At 45.9% G+C, this 17,365-nt stretch overlaps 1 protein-coding gene across 13 annotated transcripts in view; it reads right to left on the bottom strand.

Moving 5' to 3' along the window:
• The window catches only part of FOXP1 (forkhead box P1), a 341,534-nt gene that overhangs the window by 145,595 nt on the left and 178,574 nt on the right, over window positions 1-17,365 (bottom strand). For all 13 annotated transcript variants that reach the window (XM_048957784.1, XM_048957785.1, XM_048957787.1 and 10 more), the window contains one exon: window positions 3,349-3,530. In XM_048957784.1, the coding sequence (XP_048813741.1) occupies window positions 3,349-3,519 (171 nt within the window). In that variant the 5' untranslated portion in view covers window positions 3,520-3,530. The remainder of the gene's footprint in view (window positions 1-3,348; window positions 3,531-17,365) is intronic.

Genomic DNA, 17,365 nt, shown 5'->3' on the forward strand with positions numbered 1-17,365 from the left:
TAACAACATGAAGAACACTTTAATGAACAGTCCCAAGGATGAAAATACATCATAATAAATAATATTTATTTTATAAGCTAAAAAAACCTGACTAGAACCGAAGCATCAAGCCTTCTATTTCTGCAGACATCAGAAACCACTGAAGCGGCTAAAGCTGTGATCATCTATGTTAACAGGCAGTCTGTCCCCACGACTTTATTTCTTGCTCCCTGGTAACCAAGCTGCCCCATCACTACACGCGTCCTGCCCCAGCCTCCCTGGCTCAGCCTGACCTGCAGCTCGTTTCTGCTCTGGCACACGCTTTGCACCACGCACGTGTTCGGAAGGGTGCCCAGGAGTCACCAGAGATGCTGCCAGATGCACCTGCTGCCCTGCTCCCAGGCTTTCAGCCCCTCACTTCTGGCCCCGTGGGCACCTTGGAAGCAAGTTCATGAGCATTGCTGCCTGACTTCAAGCCAATCACCCGCTTCTGTGTCCTCAGAAAGTCTGATGACCCAGGGGACCCTCAGGACTATGCCAGGTGTTACAGGAGCCCACAAAAACCCTGCCCATTCCACTCAACTCTGCCATAAGCCATCCATTTCTGCACAGGGCCTGGACAGGAAGGCAATTCCTCCCACCCCAGCAGGTGCCAAAATCCCACACGAAAGTCTGCCTTCCCTCTTAGGTGAGGCCTGGGGTTGATTTTTCCCACACACATCTACATTCTTATACAATTCTTCCATAGGTGGTCCCAAAGGAGCCACCTGTACTGCTTTTGCTGTTTGGAAAGTATCTTGCTTCATGATTACAAAGAGAAACATCAGTGTGAGTTGTACGTCTCCATTTTAGAAGACTGCTAACACCAAAATAATTTTGCACCACTCCACCTCCTTGTACCCAGAGATGACACAGAAAGCAAAACGTGCCCTATGAGCCCTCATGCACTTGCCACAAGAGAGCTCGCAGCACACGTCACTCCTTCAGACACAGGAACATCTGCAGTGCTCCAGTTTTCCATGATAAAATATTTACAAGTTTGTAGACCCGTTAAAGCATCCTAAAAAATGTGAAGCATTTCTGTTTTCCTTTCTCATCGTAACAAAGCTATTAGTTCTCATAAATTCATAAATTTAACAAAAAATGTGAACCAGAACTCGGTGCAGATGCTTTGCAGGAGCAGCTGTACGCACTGCACCGCTCAGCCCTGCTCAGAGCCACCCTGAGCAACACAGCCCAAAGGAGCGCCGCTGATTTTTGTTCAGACAAAACAAGTGCCAGGTGGCAAAAAGAAAAGATTTGAATGAAATGCTCTTAAGAAATAGCTGTTTAATTCAGAACTCATTCATTTGTATTGAAGAAGCGTTCTGTAGAACGCATTCTGTTAAGTGACCTGAGAGCATATGTTGTATATGGAGAAACATCTAAACATTATGCTCCGTGTTGCATGTGTATCTGTAAATGCTTGCATTAGCTGTCTGAAAACAACGGGTTTTTCTTCTTTTCATATTTAAAAATATTTTACAAACATAAAGATTGATATTTTTGTGCTAGCTCCGATTACTCTTTTGTTATCAGATCTTTCTGAGTAAGCGTTTCAAACTTTGCAATCGACTTGCTCTTCAAAGATAAACTAAAAAACTGGAAAGTTACCCATCAGAACCAACTACCAGCAAGATCCAATCACAAAACATAAAGGTCTTTTAAGCACCTGAGAACAGAGAGCTGATGGAACGTAGTCAATGGGCTGGCAGAGATGAGCAACCAGGAGCTGGGGCTGCAGAGCCACAGCAGAGCAGCTCTGGCTGTGCCCAGCAGCACTCACTGATCCTGCCGCTCTGTCACTGCTCGCATAGGCGGCCAGCAGCCAACACAGTCTCTGCACATGGTTCTGGTGCTATGGTGAGGATTAGGAATGGAGAGCATAAGAGGAACAGCAGAGGTCTGCATGTTCTGGTCTGCAGTGCCCTACTGTGTGTGTGTGCACACATACGTGTGTGTTTGTGTCCTCTGTGCCTCACTGTGCACAGAGCGGGCAAGTGGCAGCACTGGAAAATTCCATCATGCCCCTATGGAAAGGCAGCGTAATTAACTCATTTTGATATCAAGCCTTTTTAAGAAGAGACCTTTGCGTTGAACATATTTTACTGTTCGAATCCTCTTCTACTGTCCTATATTAATCAAAGCTGTAACCCCTGTTGTCTTTGCACTACGAATCAGAATGTGCCCCTGGCGAAGAATGAGGGAAAAGTCAACAGGAATTAAGTTTCAGTGCAACTGTTTACTCAACTGTGGCCTGCAGTTATTGAAATTTTATCCGTGGTTTTGTGTGACTACTGCAGTAATGAATTCAGCATGGCTGTGATTTTCTCACTGATGGCATTCTCACTTCAAGTAAAAACCTGTACGATGAAAATAACTGAAACAACCAAAGTCTGTGCTTTTAGTGTCATCTGTTTTCCTGACTCGTTTAATTACGGCAGCTTTCTGTCTTAGGCTGGCAAACCAGGTCCCCTGCTCCTCGACAAGCCTCGAGTTTGCTTTGTTTTTGAGTGCAGGTTTTTCTTCTCCTCAACAACCAGCTAAAAAGATCACAGTGCGCTTAGGGGAGCCTTAACCAGCTGCCAATCGCTTATTTAAAAGGTTTTAAGAATGCTTATTGCATTAGAGAAAGTGAGGGTTAGGCTAAGTGTATTCACGGTGGCTCCACAGCCGCCTTTGTTCCCAAACACATTAATGACACGTGCCCAGCTCTTCAGCGTAAAATTTCCTGAGAGGGTTGCAAAATTTTATCAAGAAAAAAGACAAAATGTATTATAGGGATAATTCATACCGGTGAACATGGTCACTTCCCAGAAAATACACTGATCAAAATACAAAGGGAAAGCCCTGACACATAATTCTGTTGCTTCTTGTGAACTGAAAGGAGCACTGACGCACGGGGTGTTTATTTATTTACCCCAGAGTTCTGCCACAGCAGATACCTCCACGGCCTTTCTCTCTAATAGAAAACATTCTGTTGATAGAGGTTGCTAGGTTATATTAAAAATTGTTGCAAAAACAAAACTTAACGTTAGCGTGTTTTCCACCCAGTGACACACTTGGGAAACCAGTTATTTGTACACAGTGGCTCACCCGATTGCTGGCACCAGGCTCAGCACACTCAGAAGTCCAAAAGAACCCCAAGAAGAGAAGTCTAACGTTCCCCTGTACACAGCGACTGCAATCCTCTACAGACAAAAATGTACAGAATGTGGCAGGCAGGTCCTGAAAGCATCCTTTGATTGGCAAATACAAAGGGGTTGGAAGACGTTAAATGCTTCGTGTTTTTTTCTGTCAGAAGGAAAATTGTAATACGTCTTACAGTACCTGCTGTTGCTGAAGATGTGTTAAATCTGCAGCCCCAATTTCAACTGAAGGTGTCTCGCCGTTTGATCTCACCTCCCGTAGGCTGCACTCTAGTAAGTGGTTGCCACCGCTCGCTCCATTCTGAATGGCTGAACCGTTACTTTTTGTCTCAGTCCCAGATTCTTGCATCATGACTCAAAAACCTGAAATAATTTAGGGGAGGGGAAAAAAAAAAGCAGCTGTTAAAACAGTTGCTGTATATAAGGAGACATGCCCTGTTTTAAATCCTGCCAAAACTGTAAACATTTGTCATTTCCCTTCATACGATTTATCTTTCATTAATGGTTCATGCTACTAGTTTATGTTTATTTATCTGTTGGTACAGCTATAATTTTAGTAAGTCAGTTCAGTTCTAAATATAGTATTATTTGCTCAACATCTTTTTCCTCTTAGAGAAAAAAAAATTTCCAACGAACACACAGAATCCATAATTAAACTTCTCTAGTTCCATCTGGATGATCTCCTTTGCAACGGTGAGTCACCCCTTGCAACATGTGATGGACAACATCAAGAACCTGATACACAGTGTGCAGGGGCAGGTGAGGGAAGCAGTGCTCAGCACTTCAGATTTCATCCCCAACTTTTATTCCTATCAAGCAATTTTGACTGAATCTGGGATGTTCTGGAGCAAACTGCTTCAGCTGCTCATAGTCTTTTGGGCAATTATCTTGGATTGGGCTTGACTTCAGAGGCACTATGGCAATACAGCAAAGGGGCTTCAGATTTACTTGCAGCAAACTGTGTCTTTGATTAAATACCATCATGGTAGTTATTGTCAGGCAGCAGCACGCTGCCCTCAGCTCTTGGTGGACAAGATCTCCCAGCAAAGAGGAGGAGAAGGAGGATTTGGAGCAGGACTGCCCAACTGCTTACCCTGGGTCTCTCGGGATTCGCGCATGTTTCTGTGAATTAACTGGCAGGACTCGAGCACAACAAGACCCCAAGCAAAGCATGTATGCCAATTTCCAGCTGCAAACTGCTACCTTTGAGAAGTCTGATGAGTTGTTTTAAGGGCATTTCCATCTGCTGGGCCCTAAGTTACAGGATTTAAATGTAATCGGCATGCTTCCTCCAGCCCATCCCTCCCTCTGTCCATGCTCTGCCTCTTCAAGAGGAAGAACAAATATCCCTTCTGACACACAAGGGAAAATAAAAATCCAGAAGGGAGAGAGAAAACAATGCATTTCTAATGGAAAAGTACCAGGAGAAATCACTTTCCCAGGAAGTTCACAGGAGCACTGGCTGGAGACAAGGACTCCTTCCATCATCACTTCCTCAGCAGTCATGACCATCAACCAGAGATGAATCAAGAAGGAATTCACGCAACTCCTTTCCTTCCATCTGAATTTGGGGTCAAGGCTCAAGACACAAAGTGGAGTATTTCACTCCCTTACCCCAGCACGAGAAGGACCAGTAAGACTGCATTAGGTGAAACCCAGAGGCTCATTTTCATGGGGATGGCACCACCGTGCACTGCTCCGAGGCAGAGCACCTGGCTGAGCACGAACACATAAAGAAAGGGCTGCAGGGCCTCCAGCAGATACCACCATGGAAAGAGATGTTAAAAGCAGTACGTTCAAACAGTAAAAAAAAAGGACTTTTCATTCCCAAACTCTTCTGATGCAACAGATTGACTGGAGGCAAGAACCTGGACAAACTACTACGGAGGGGAGGGGAAAGTGCCGACCAAAGCTTGGAGATGCTTTGACAGCAGAAGAGCAATGCACTGCACCATGGAGCAGATCCATCATTGCCCAACCACTATTTGTTGGCTTGCTCTTCTGAGCAAAATATCCCCAGGTCACAGAAAATAATTCACAAAGAAACTGATCAAAAAATTATTTATTGCCTTGAGGACTGCAGAATGCTCCTGGAAAGAAACAACAGTAGCAGTTGCTACAATTTTTCCACCCTACGGGACTGAGAGAAGGATGGATTATTTCTAGGATACGGCAACAAGAAGATCACTGAGCTCCTGAAAGCTTCCTCCAGGACAGACTTCAGGCTCCCTCCTGCACCCCGAGTCCCACAGGCAGTGCCCACCTGAGCAGCCGTGCCACCCAGCATTTCCAGCAGCACTGCCAGCACTGCTAGGAACGGAGGGTGCAAAGCAAGCTCAAGGACATTAAAAAGAAAACTGGGGTGGCTTGCACTCTCAGGCTCTTTTCACTCAAAGAAGCTAGTTTGAAAGCAGAAGTGAACATCTCTGAGCAAATTTTTACTTAAGGATGCCCATTTACGGTCAGTTTTCTTCAGTATGCCTTCAACTGGACACAATACAAACCAAATCTACTCTGCTGAAATGCCCTCCATGGAAAACAGGGTTTTCAAGGGTGTAAAGATAAAGCTGTTTATTTCTTCACCGTAGTCAAATGCGAGCTGACATAAATAATCACGGTTTGGTTTGATCATTACGCGTCATGTCATGAAAATCAACCTGCGAGAGCTTTCTGCAAGAATGATTATTACTTGTGTGTTTGAGCACACCTAAATGAGCGGAGGTGACGGTGCGCCGAGGATGGCTGAGATAATTGTCTCACTGCAGCACAGAGGAGCAGGCCTTGCAGAAGCCTATTAGTGAGGTCTGTCATTCAAAATCGCCATAGAGAAAAGCAAATCAAGGTTGACTTCATGCAACACGATTACGCTCTGCGGCAACTGAGGGGAAGCTCTGTCCCTAGTGCCACTGTGACTCTGGCCTGAGCACAGCCCAAAGTGAGCAGAATGGTATCAAAGAAGCCGTTATGCGTAATGATTTCCTATAGGAAATACTGTACTGCACAAAAGCTTCCACGACACACAAGATATTCCGACTTACGAAACTGAACAGCAAAGGAACACATCTGTCTGGTGCATTCCACAAAGCAGAATGACTCTCGTATCAATTCTGCAAAGATAAATGCATTTTAACAGCTAAAAATAGACGGGCTCTTATCAACATGAGTATCTCTTTTTTCAATAGAAATCTACACTATTTCACACCAGGGGTGGAATGACTCTTCACATCGCAAAGGTGACACAAGATGTTTCTCCCCTGCTCAGGGTCCAAAGCTAAGCTGCAGTATAAACAACAACAAACTTCTTGTAAAATTTAATCCTGAAATCCAAGGGCTGGTATCAAACAAACTGCTCTTCTATCACTTAATGTCAGCTTCATTTAAAAATATCACAACAGAGATCGATTTTTTCAAGATTCTGGTCTTAAGCTGCACAAAACCTTTTCCAGTATTGATGCAGAGCCAAAGCCAAAGCCACAGGGGTTTGGACCGTCTCTGTTTAATACCTTATGTTCAAGGCAATGGGGCAAAACTTCGGTGGAGAGGAACCAAAGCGTGGCACGCTATCAACAGCAGGACAACAGCAGCCATCTCCCAGATGATTTGGAGACAGCTGATTTTTCTGAGGGCACAGTCACAACTGAGAAGAGCACAGGTCAGATGTGAACTTTGGCTGACTGAAAATGATCTTCCTGAGGATTCCGGTGTCAGTGTTTGGGGTCAAAAGACAGAACCTGAAGGAGCCCTGATTTTAAAAATGCTCTGTGCTAACACTAATAATCCATTTTTTAAAAAGTCTTTAACATCACGAAGACCAGATGCTGCAGATACACATCCCTTAGCACCACTGGGCTGTTCAGACGAGCAAGGTTAAGCACGGAGATCAGCAGGCAGGGCAATGAAGTGTGCAATTTCTGCAATTCTGCTACCAGCACACTTTCTAAAGACCAGGCAGCATTGTTTAACGTCAGCAGGAGGGAGGATTTATCGAGTGACGCACCCGTCAGAGCCCCTACAAGTCTGAAAGGCTGAAGGACAGAAACTCAGCTGTGTTTGGATGCCATCCCATACTATGAGGCATCTGGTGAGATACTTTCAAGACTCCTCAATAAGCAAAAAGCACCAATGGACACCTTAAAGAATCTCATCACCATTAAAACGAAACCCCTTGGGACCGGGGACATCCTGCTTTAAATACGCTTCCAGACCCAGCCTGGGCTACGTGCAGATGATGATTTTGTTTTGGCTATTAGCATTTCGAGGTTCATCTAAATACACACAGAAGCTCAGAAACATTAAGGCTGGCAACGACTGCTAAGGTCATCCAGTTCAACTGCCGTAAGTACTGCACCTACACTTTCCTTAAACACCTCCAGGGACAGTGACTCCGCCACCACTGGGCAGTCAGTTCCAGTATCTGACTGCTTTGGAGAAGAAATTCTTCCTAATATCCAACCTGAATCTCCTCTAGCACAACTTGAGGCCATTCCCTCTGGTCCTATAGCTAGTTACCTGGGTGAAGAGGCTGGCCCCCATCTCATCAACCTCCTATCTGCACACAGAGTTCATCCAGCATTTCTGTCCCCTGGGAACAATGCTAGAACAAAAACGTTGTCATAACACATCCCCTCTTTGTCACATTTGTGAAAGATTTTATGCTAACAAAAAGTTCAGTCTTTATTCCAGGGCAGTTAATTAAGGTTGACCAAGTCAGGCAGAAGTAAATTAACTTGGCTGATCAATTATTTATATGAAGCAGAATAAATGCCCTTAAAGAACTTGGCCCAGCCATAAAAGCATGTGTAAATTAAGCTAAACAGAGATTTATAAAACATATTTCTACTTGTATGGAATAGTTAGTGGTAAAATCAGCTTTAAGTAAGTGATCAAATGACAAGATCTAGTCCTAAATCTCTAGCAGGCTCACTACCATACAGGCATCATTAATAAGGGAAAATTTTAGCTATTTGTTGCAAGCAGTTGCCCCAAGCAAGCTTAGGACTAACTTCTGAGCACTCCTCTGTCAAACTACAAAAACAGAACAGTGCTTGGAAGCACTTCACAGCAATGCAACGCTACAAAGGCAGGATTTCGCCTCTTGAAAACTAACGTGCTCCAGAGCACAAACAGCAAGGCAATACGAGAGCAGGAGCAAAGCTGCTTCTTACCAATTGCACCGGTACAGAAGAAGCACAAAGGCAGCCTGGTGCTCCCAACAGCACCATCAGCAATGGGGATTACGACAGCTTTCTGGGACATTGCTGACGGACCCTTTCAGGCCCGGTATCCCTGGGGCAAGCACCACAGGCTCCAGGTCCCACCAGCAGCACTGCTGAGCTTCTCCAGGAACGTGCTTTCCGTGGTGAAGCTGAACCCCCCACATTGGTGCCCCGATGGCTGCTAGGTCAGCAAAGCAGCCAGCAGCACCATCCCACCAGCCATGGGCTCAGTAAAACAGCGTTCACGTGTGGACACTAAAAGCCTTGTGTAAGATATGGCTTTGATCTTCCGTGGGGAAAGGCGTACAGATGTTCGGCTGCTCATTTACTAAATTAAAGCATGTCACAATTAGCTGTGAATCAGCCAGCTTCACACGAACCACTCAAGGGCTGCCACCACAATGAGCGCAGGAGCAGGATAGGGAGCTCGAGCTGCCCAGGTGGGCCCTGGTTTAGTGGGCAATACTGGTTCCTGGTGACACCTCCAGGGCCGTGTTTGAAGCTGGCACCCCGACTCGTGGCATGACTTCACTCCAGTGCTCACCTCAAGCTCACCAGCTCCTCAGCTCACAAACCGCAGAGCTCCTCACTGCAGCTGGGTGAACAGCCATCGTGCTTAGGAGTTTTCAGTAGCCATCATTTCTCCTGCTGACAGGGCGTATGTTTTTAGGTATAATTATGTACTAAGTAACTACAGATACTTTTATAGGGTACCTCTGGACGAAACTCCATTGAAGGCCGCTCACCTATGGGCTACTGGTGGCTGCTGAGCTGAGCAGGGGCACAAGAAAGGAGACCTGGCTGCAAAGGGCAAGCAGGGGTGGTTGTAAGAAGTAAAATAATGAAGCATGAAGCGAGTCAGGCTGCTGTCCTGCAAAGCCATGCTGAGTCACGGCCAACCACGGTGCTCCTCAGAGAGGCAAATCAGGAGCGAGGGAAGAGCGCAGGCATCCGGGAAGTGAGGAAGGAGGGAACAAAGAGATGGAGACAAGGGGAAATCCTTTGATATTTCCTCAGCTTAAAGAGGTAATTCAGTGCATTAAAATGGATCCTTGAAATTTCAAAGGATAAAACTCACACAACAAAGATTGTCAAGAGTGCTATTTTCTAGGATTAGAACAAAAATGTATTGGGATTTGCTATATGATCTTACATGGCTGAGCAGGACTGTGTACTTGCTGTTATGCAAGCATCATCTTCCGATACAGAATTTTCATAATTATAACAGAAAGGCGTAAATTTTCTAATGCATGGCAGTTCAAAAAGTAATCAAGAGAATGAGCCTGAGGGCTATTTTAATGTATGCAAAGCTAGTGACCCACAGTAAATGGGAGGTAGGCTTCAATGAATGCAAAGTAATGCACACATACTAAAGACCTGGTCTGATGAGGGACGGCTAAAATTAACACCCAATTAATTTCCGAATTGACAAACAAATGAAACCCATAAATCTACTTTCTCATTAATTTTCTTGTGGTATAATTTAAGGCAGTAATATGAGGGCAAAAACTGAGCATTATCCATCATAAATATCAAAAAAGATAGCACTGTAACACCATAAATTATGCATATTACCTGTTGTTAAAAATGATTAATGTATTATCAACTTTATCGTGCACTGTATATGTCTAGACATATCTAAAACCTGGAATTCCATTTAGCACTTTGGAAAAGGGTGCAGAACAAACGAGGTTGTCCACAGCGCATCCTCAGCTTTGCGTCCATCTGCGCCCCGGGAAGGGACACAACTCACACCCTGGGCACTGGGAGGACACGGCTGTCTCCCTCCTGGGTCAGAGGGAAGCTGCATTTCCAACCAGCTCAGCACCAAGCAGGGCTGATGCCCACCTCCAGCAGCCACCTCCATCTGCCCACCTGCAGGCAGCCACAACTTTGGGGCTGTTAACTGCGCACAACACCTCTTTGCACCGTTGGTGTGTAGGGCGCACAGACTGGGTTGTTTTAGGGCCACAGGAACCTGAAATCCTTTGCAGGCAGCTCAGGAACAGGCTGACTGATGTCCCTGGTGCTCTGCAAGAGTTGAAATCTAAGGCAGCTGTGGCTGGGCAAATGCAAGAAGCATCAGGAGCCTAAACCCAATTGTACCACACTGCCTTACTGTGAAATCACGGTCAAGCAACCATCAAGAAGCCGTCACTGCAGGGACTCCTAAGGAAATCAGTTCTGCTGAGGATGCTGCTGACCACGAACAGTGAGAATGGAGAACAAGCAAATCCAAAGAAAACTCGCTGAAATGGGCATTAAAAGCTTGGCAGTTGCTCATTTCAGAAAAGCCGGAGCTGATCCACATGACAAGTTCGTGCACCCAGTTACAATGCATGTAACAGCCTCACTTCTTTGCTTCAGATACCTCCTAGAGGAATCCATGTCAGTTCCCAGTCCCTAACTTGTGAGTTGGGACTGGATACAAAAGCCACAAGAAACCAACTTGCACTTGGCTGATGTGGCCCACAGTGACTGCCTGGCTTGCTCCAGCCATCACACAACCCAACACTGGCTGAAGACCTGAGCGTACAGCAGAGAAGACGGACAGCTAACCTTCCCCAAACAATCTTTGTGCATCCTCCTTTCTTTTAACACTTTCATGCAGAAATTACTCCTAGTCTGATCAATGTTAAATAAACCCCCTTTGCACCACCAGCTCCATCCAGAAGGACAGCTCTGGAAACCCACCCTCAGCAAGAAGGCTCGGAGCTGGGCTGCCTGCAGGACAGGTGGATGGGCTGCACCACTGACGTGGCAGCACAAGCAGAGTGAGCTCCTACCCCTCGTAGGCAGAGCCATCCTTCTGCCACAAGCTCAACAAAAGTCATCCTTAATATCATGGGGATCATCACCTGTTTGGAAGGAAAGGAATGGGAAGCCCAAAAAAGAACCCCAAATCAAAACAGAACTCAGGTTTCACAGTACCATGCTCCTCCACAAGTGCTGCCAAGTGACCTGGGAAAGCAGCACTGTTGTTTAGGAATTGGCCTCACAAGAGAACGGCCCCACTGCAGGGTCCCTGAGGCACACAGCAGCTCTGGGGTGGGAAGAGGGCTCAGGGTTGGTTTGTGCACACCGTGTGCAACGTGAGCTCTCTCAGGCTGTGTCCCAAAAAAGAAGGTGAACAAAACACTCAACAAAAGGGCAAAGTTGCATGTAATAAATACGTAAATGTGGTCACTTTATGAGGCAGCATGGACTGTGAGACAGTAAGATGACTCCAAACCTCACACGACTCAGTGCTGATTGCTGAGCAGTTTCAATCCCACCCCCAGCATATCTCCACCGAAGAATCTCTAACCCCACCGGTTTCTGGAAGCCAAAGCCACCCTGAAGCCAGGCACTACTGCACGACACAGCCCTTGCTTCACTGCTTCAACACAGCCAAGGGCAGGGTCCAGCTCAGCGCTCCCACTTTAGAAAAGTATATTCAAGGTATTTTTCTCGATACTTCACACAGAAAGGAGCAGCCACCACCTTCATGCAAAAAGACTTCACTTTTCTTCCTCAAGGTCACACCAGGAGGGTTATTCCCTGCGTGTGTGAAGCCCCAACAACACACTGTTGGTGCGAACAGGTCCTGCCCAGCATTCCTCATCCAGGCCACAGCCAGAAACAATAATAAACAATCATTCCGAAAAACAAAGATGGTGTGAGTGTGTTTTCTTGCTCATTTGCAAAACAGCCCAAAAGCAACAACGACCAGGACGGTGCTCTCTAATTAAGACTCTCAGAAATCGAAGAGCACACAGTCAGCAAACAGAAATTTGCAGATGTAAATGCTGTTTTCCAGTTATAAAAAGCATGAGAGCTCACTTGCAGGAATGGCAGAGAGCATTTTTAGATTTGGTATTTTCTCCTCATTCAGATGGCTCTGCTCTCGCACCAGAGCTTCTCCCCAGACCACCTCCAAACTAAAAGCGAAAGCTTCGCCTCTTCAAACCCCGCAGAGGGCACACGCATGGCTCCCAGCCAGACACCAGGGAAGGGGGAAGGCAACACAGTCCCGACCCAACACCACACACAACGCAAAGGCTGTTCTTTTAGGGGATTACCTGGGTGATTAGCCCTATACCTTTGTCCCAGACCTTCTAACTCCTTGTTTGCTCCATGCAGGATTTTCTAGCCACCAGCCGGCTATCGCTGTGCTAGTCGTCTTGCAGGAGTGCTCTCTCCCTTCTGAAAAAAGCAAACAACTGGATAGATATCATTACACTAAGGAAATCTCTTGGAAAAACCAAACAACTTGCTAATCTTTCTAGCCCCTTCACCCAAGTTAAAGATAAGCAAAGCAAACCAAAGTGAGTTTCAGGCACATTCCAGGGACAAGCTCCCCTTTTTCTCCTTTATCAAAATCCCAGCATTTAAAGGTTTTTTTTCCAGACCTTGCAGGATAAACTGCTGCTCACACCCGCAAACAAAGCAATATTTGTTTAATAACTGATTGCTGCCATGGGTACAGTAAACAAGGGGCCCAGCATTTGTGTTTATGAACAAACACATCATCTTGCAAGAGCAATTTAACATTAACCAGGTGGAATAATCAACAGATTTCATAGGTGACACTCGGGGCAGGACTAATGTAAACAGAGCAGGGAGGAGAAAGGGGCCACTCTTAGGGAATCAAGGTTGAGGCAAATGCATTACAGAGTAAACAGCTGGGAAGAACTCAAGACAAACAAATAGTCATTCTTCTGACATTTCGAGAAGCAGAAAGGTTGTACGTTACATACATCAGCTGCTGACCACCATGAAATCCAACCAGTTGCGGACCAGCATTTCTTGTTTACACAGTGCCATGTTTGCTTATAAACAACAATTTGCTGTTACCAACCTCGCATTACTCATTGCATAAACGAGCAGATCAAGTGAAATCCTGTTAACTCTTCTGTGCATCGAGGACTTTTTTCCCCTTAAACAATAACAAACATAAAGCCTTTGCAGTCTTTCTTTGCATCCTCAGGACAACAGACAACAGAGGAAAACGTGCAGCCGTGCATCTGTCAGATAAAGGCTGAAGAAAGGAGCTGAAATCACATGAAAGTGTTCTAGGGAACAAGATTTACCGGCCAAACCACTGATGTAGGAGATCTATTTACATTAAAAAAAATCAGCAACTGCAAAAGGTGGGATGCAAAATGTTAACTCCTCTTAAACAAACAAGCAAAACGTTGCCTTTCTACACAACTCCATCCCTTCCAGCATGCACGTGTGCTTTCACACACACCCATGCACGGCTCAGCCTGCACTCTTCTCCTTTCTCTCGCCCACTCTCAGCACTCTGCTTCTGGAGGTTTCCCCTGTTCCTTTCTACAAACATAAGAGGGGCCAGAAGCCCCTCCAAAGCCGCTTTGTCTCCTGTGAAGGCTTCTCCCAGCTGAAACTCCTGTCCACCTCAGCACCCACAGCCAACAGCATCAGCCCTCGTGCGGCTCCAGGGCTCAAGTTCCTGGCATTCCCCACCCTACAGAAAGCATTTCCTCACCCATTTCTCAGCCCTGTGGCACTCAAGATACGGCCTGTCACACAACTCCTCCAGGGAGGTTTCTGCATCTCCTCTATCACGATTGCCGACGTGGGGAAAGACCTGAAGCACACAGGGAGAAGATGGATGGGAGTTAACCCTGGGCTCTGGGTGACATTCTTGCCTGACACATCCCCAGTGTCACCTCCACAAGTCCCTGCAGCCCTCCCACGTGTAAAGAAGCTCTCTAAGACAGGGACAAAGGTTGGGGTCTGCGCTGCAGGCCCTGTTGTCCCCCAGGAGACCAAGCTGTGTCCCTGCAGCCCGTGAGCACCACTGCTGCCACCAACAGAGACCAGCATCATCCTAGGTTTGAACGTGTGAAGCATCCAAGGTCACAGCTGGCCCGGGCACTAATCTGCTCTCCCTTGTCACTTCACATGCAAACAGCACGGGGTGGGAAGCCTCCTCCCTCATCATTTTTTCACAAGTTTTAGAAAACTCCGTACTGTTCTTCCCAGCACAATCTTGGACATCCGTGGTTGCCCAAGAAACTCAAGTTTCCCTTTTCAGCAAATATTTAGCCTTTTGTTGTACTCAAAAAAAAAAAAAAAAAAAAAAAAAGCTCAAAAGTATGAAATCAGTACAACCTCCTAATAAGGCAGGTATTTAAATGCAGCCCAAACGTAGCATTGTTGAGGCAACCTCCTGTTTTTTCATCCGTCAGGCTGACAGCATAATAGCAGGCAGGATGAAAGGTGGGACTCGAGCACGGAGTTGGCGTCCGCACACCAGGAAAACACAAGTGCTGCCCCATTTCCTGTGCTCCAGCAGAATATTTCTGATGTCTGGGGCTGCCGGGGACTTAACTCTGAATTAATGATTGCACACAATGCCCTCCTTTCTCCCCTCCCTGCAGGACAGCGAGCGCCAGCCCCACCGAAGGGCTGCGGGCGGCCGGGCACGGGTCACAGGGGATTTAGATGTTTCACAGCAGCTTCAGAAATTCAGACACCGCAACCTGAAGGCTTCGGAAAACATCAAGCCCTGCATGAAAGTCGGGACATTTCCCTCACCTCGGCCGCGCCGCCGGCTCCGCGCTCCTTTTCCTGCACGTAAAATCACAGTTTATTCAGTACAAAGTAACTACGGCATGATAAAAACTATAAGCATATCATTCAAATGCTTTATTGGTCAAAGAGATGGATGCTTTTATTAGCCCAACCTTTTTTGTAATGGAGTGCCACTGATGACCCGGTGTTAGCCTCATTCCCTGCTATTAATCACACCTCTAAGAGCTCATTTTGCTTTAAAATCTTAAGAAATTGCTATAATTTAAAGACATGGTGTCTACATAATGGGAAATGCTTCACAGATTGTATCATTTCATATAACACAGGATTTTTATGGCAATGCTGACCACCATACCAAGGTATTACAAAACTCGAATAAAATATTTTATGAAGAGAATCTGCACCTAAACTTACTTTTGTGTTTGTGGTTTGCCACATCCGTGACGCTTTAATCACAGCCTTTTGGGAGCTGCAATATTCAACTGCATGTGGCTGACATAGATTAATGCTACAGAAACACTCCCTGAATAAATACAAGCAGAACAAAACAAAATTAAATGAAAATTAAATAAAAGACAAGGACGGACCAGGAGAGGAAGTCTTCGAGCTGCACTCAAGTGATTTAACACAAGGGATTTACTCGTCCATTGACTGTATTCTCACTCTCCCTTCTGCACAGGGAAAACAGATGATGTTTACTGTGAAAAACTTTCACGACAAAGTGAAAGCATCTTAAGAATTTACCTATGCTGAGAATTAAATTAATATAATGACTGTCTTAACCCGTATTATTAGAATGTACTTTGCTCAATGTTTTGACAGTGTTGACTGCTGCAGGAAGGAAAACACATTTAAAACAATTTCAGCCAAATGCAAAAGCAGAAGCCTTCAATTTTTCAAACGTAAAGCAAAAAGCATCTTTAAATATCTCCTTATGAAAGAAGATGCAGGGCAATTATGTTATATGGTGAACACAAAGCAATGCTCTTTCCTCAGCTCTCTAACAAGATATTAGTGCCTACTGGCCTTAGGAACTCTACGTGTAAATCGCATCACATTCAGAGCCTCTGAATTCATTATAATAGGAGCTGGAGAGAAATGTGAACTTCCCAGGTTGTTGCTAAGGATTAGCCCTTGTTTACAATTCTGTATTTATAGAACAAGAAAAATTTGTCAAATGAAGGGCGAAGAGGAAGGCAAGAACACAAATTTAGCCTTGATTTCAAAACAAATCAGATCTTGCAACCATTCCCTGAAAAGAAAACCACGGTTTTTAATGTGAAGATGCAAATGAGTCTCAGAATATAAAAATGCTTTATAATTCTGTGCATTCAACACTACTAGATGTTATTTAAAGAATTTATGCTAACATTTCTCATGCTCACAGAGCAAGGCCGAGATGCTGCAAGCAGCAGCTATTCCCCACGGACAGCGTTTCCACGAGGTCTACATTCCCATCCAGAGGGCCATGCACGGCTCCCAAACCTCTGGAAAGAACACGCTGGCTTGCTCAGATGCAGCACATCAATGCAGCACCCAGAAAGCAGGGCTAGAGACAGCAGAACGTGCAGGTCTGAGCACCTGGGCAGAACTGGCTGGGGGAGTTTGCACTGCTGTGCCACTGAGCATGCAGAGAACACTTCGGCCTCCAGCACTTTCGTTTCTTCTTGCAAACAAGGGCACACCCACTGCAATTAAGCTGCGGAATTATTTTCATGAGGGCTTCTTGTTTTCACACACTCAAAGCCTCCTAAGACTTGCAGTCCCTCCCATGCACCCAACAGCTGGTGCCTGCGTATGGAAAACCAAGCAAAAGCTCTTCTGTGGTTTCACCCTATGGAAAAGCAAATGGCAAAATGCTTTTTCCTATTTCCTGGGGTGGAACATCCCCATCCTGCTGGCCTTGCCCCATCCAAGAGCAATGGCTCTCAGAGCACAGCTGGGACGCGGTGCAGAAAGGGACAGCATCACCTGCATGGAGCAACGAGGGCAGGAGCTGCTCTCCCTCCCACCTGCTCTGACCATACTGCTTCATTCCCAGGAGCAGCTCCAGCTCCAGCACGGGGATCCCATTCCACCCCACTGGGCTGCTGAGTGGGAAACGCACACAGACGGTCCTCAACATGCTCAGCAGTGACACGCGGATCCCGAGCACCCAAAAATACAGTTGGTCCTCATCACGCTGGCCCAGCAGAGAAAGAAGTGTGAATTTTTTCCACCTCAAAATTTCAGCCTGTGCCTGAGAAAACTCCCTAAAAAAGCTCTGTCGAAACCGATTTGTTTCCACTCACCAAAAAAAAAAAAAAGCACATATGCCTACTTTTGAGTCTGGATGCAGGAAGCCAGACTCTTCATCCCTCTTCTGCATGGTGGGGCCCAGCTCAGAGGCAGCTGGGGACCGGCCACCATTGAGCCTCCTGCTTCTGCAGCAGCCCAAAC

This window comes from Lagopus muta, chromosome 11 (genome assembly GCF_023343835.1).
Source record: "Lagopus muta isolate bLagMut1 chromosome 11, bLagMut1 primary, whole genome shotgun sequence".
In the NCBI taxonomy this organism is placed as follows: Eukaryota; Metazoa; Chordata; class Aves; order Galliformes; family Phasianidae; genus Lagopus; species Lagopus muta.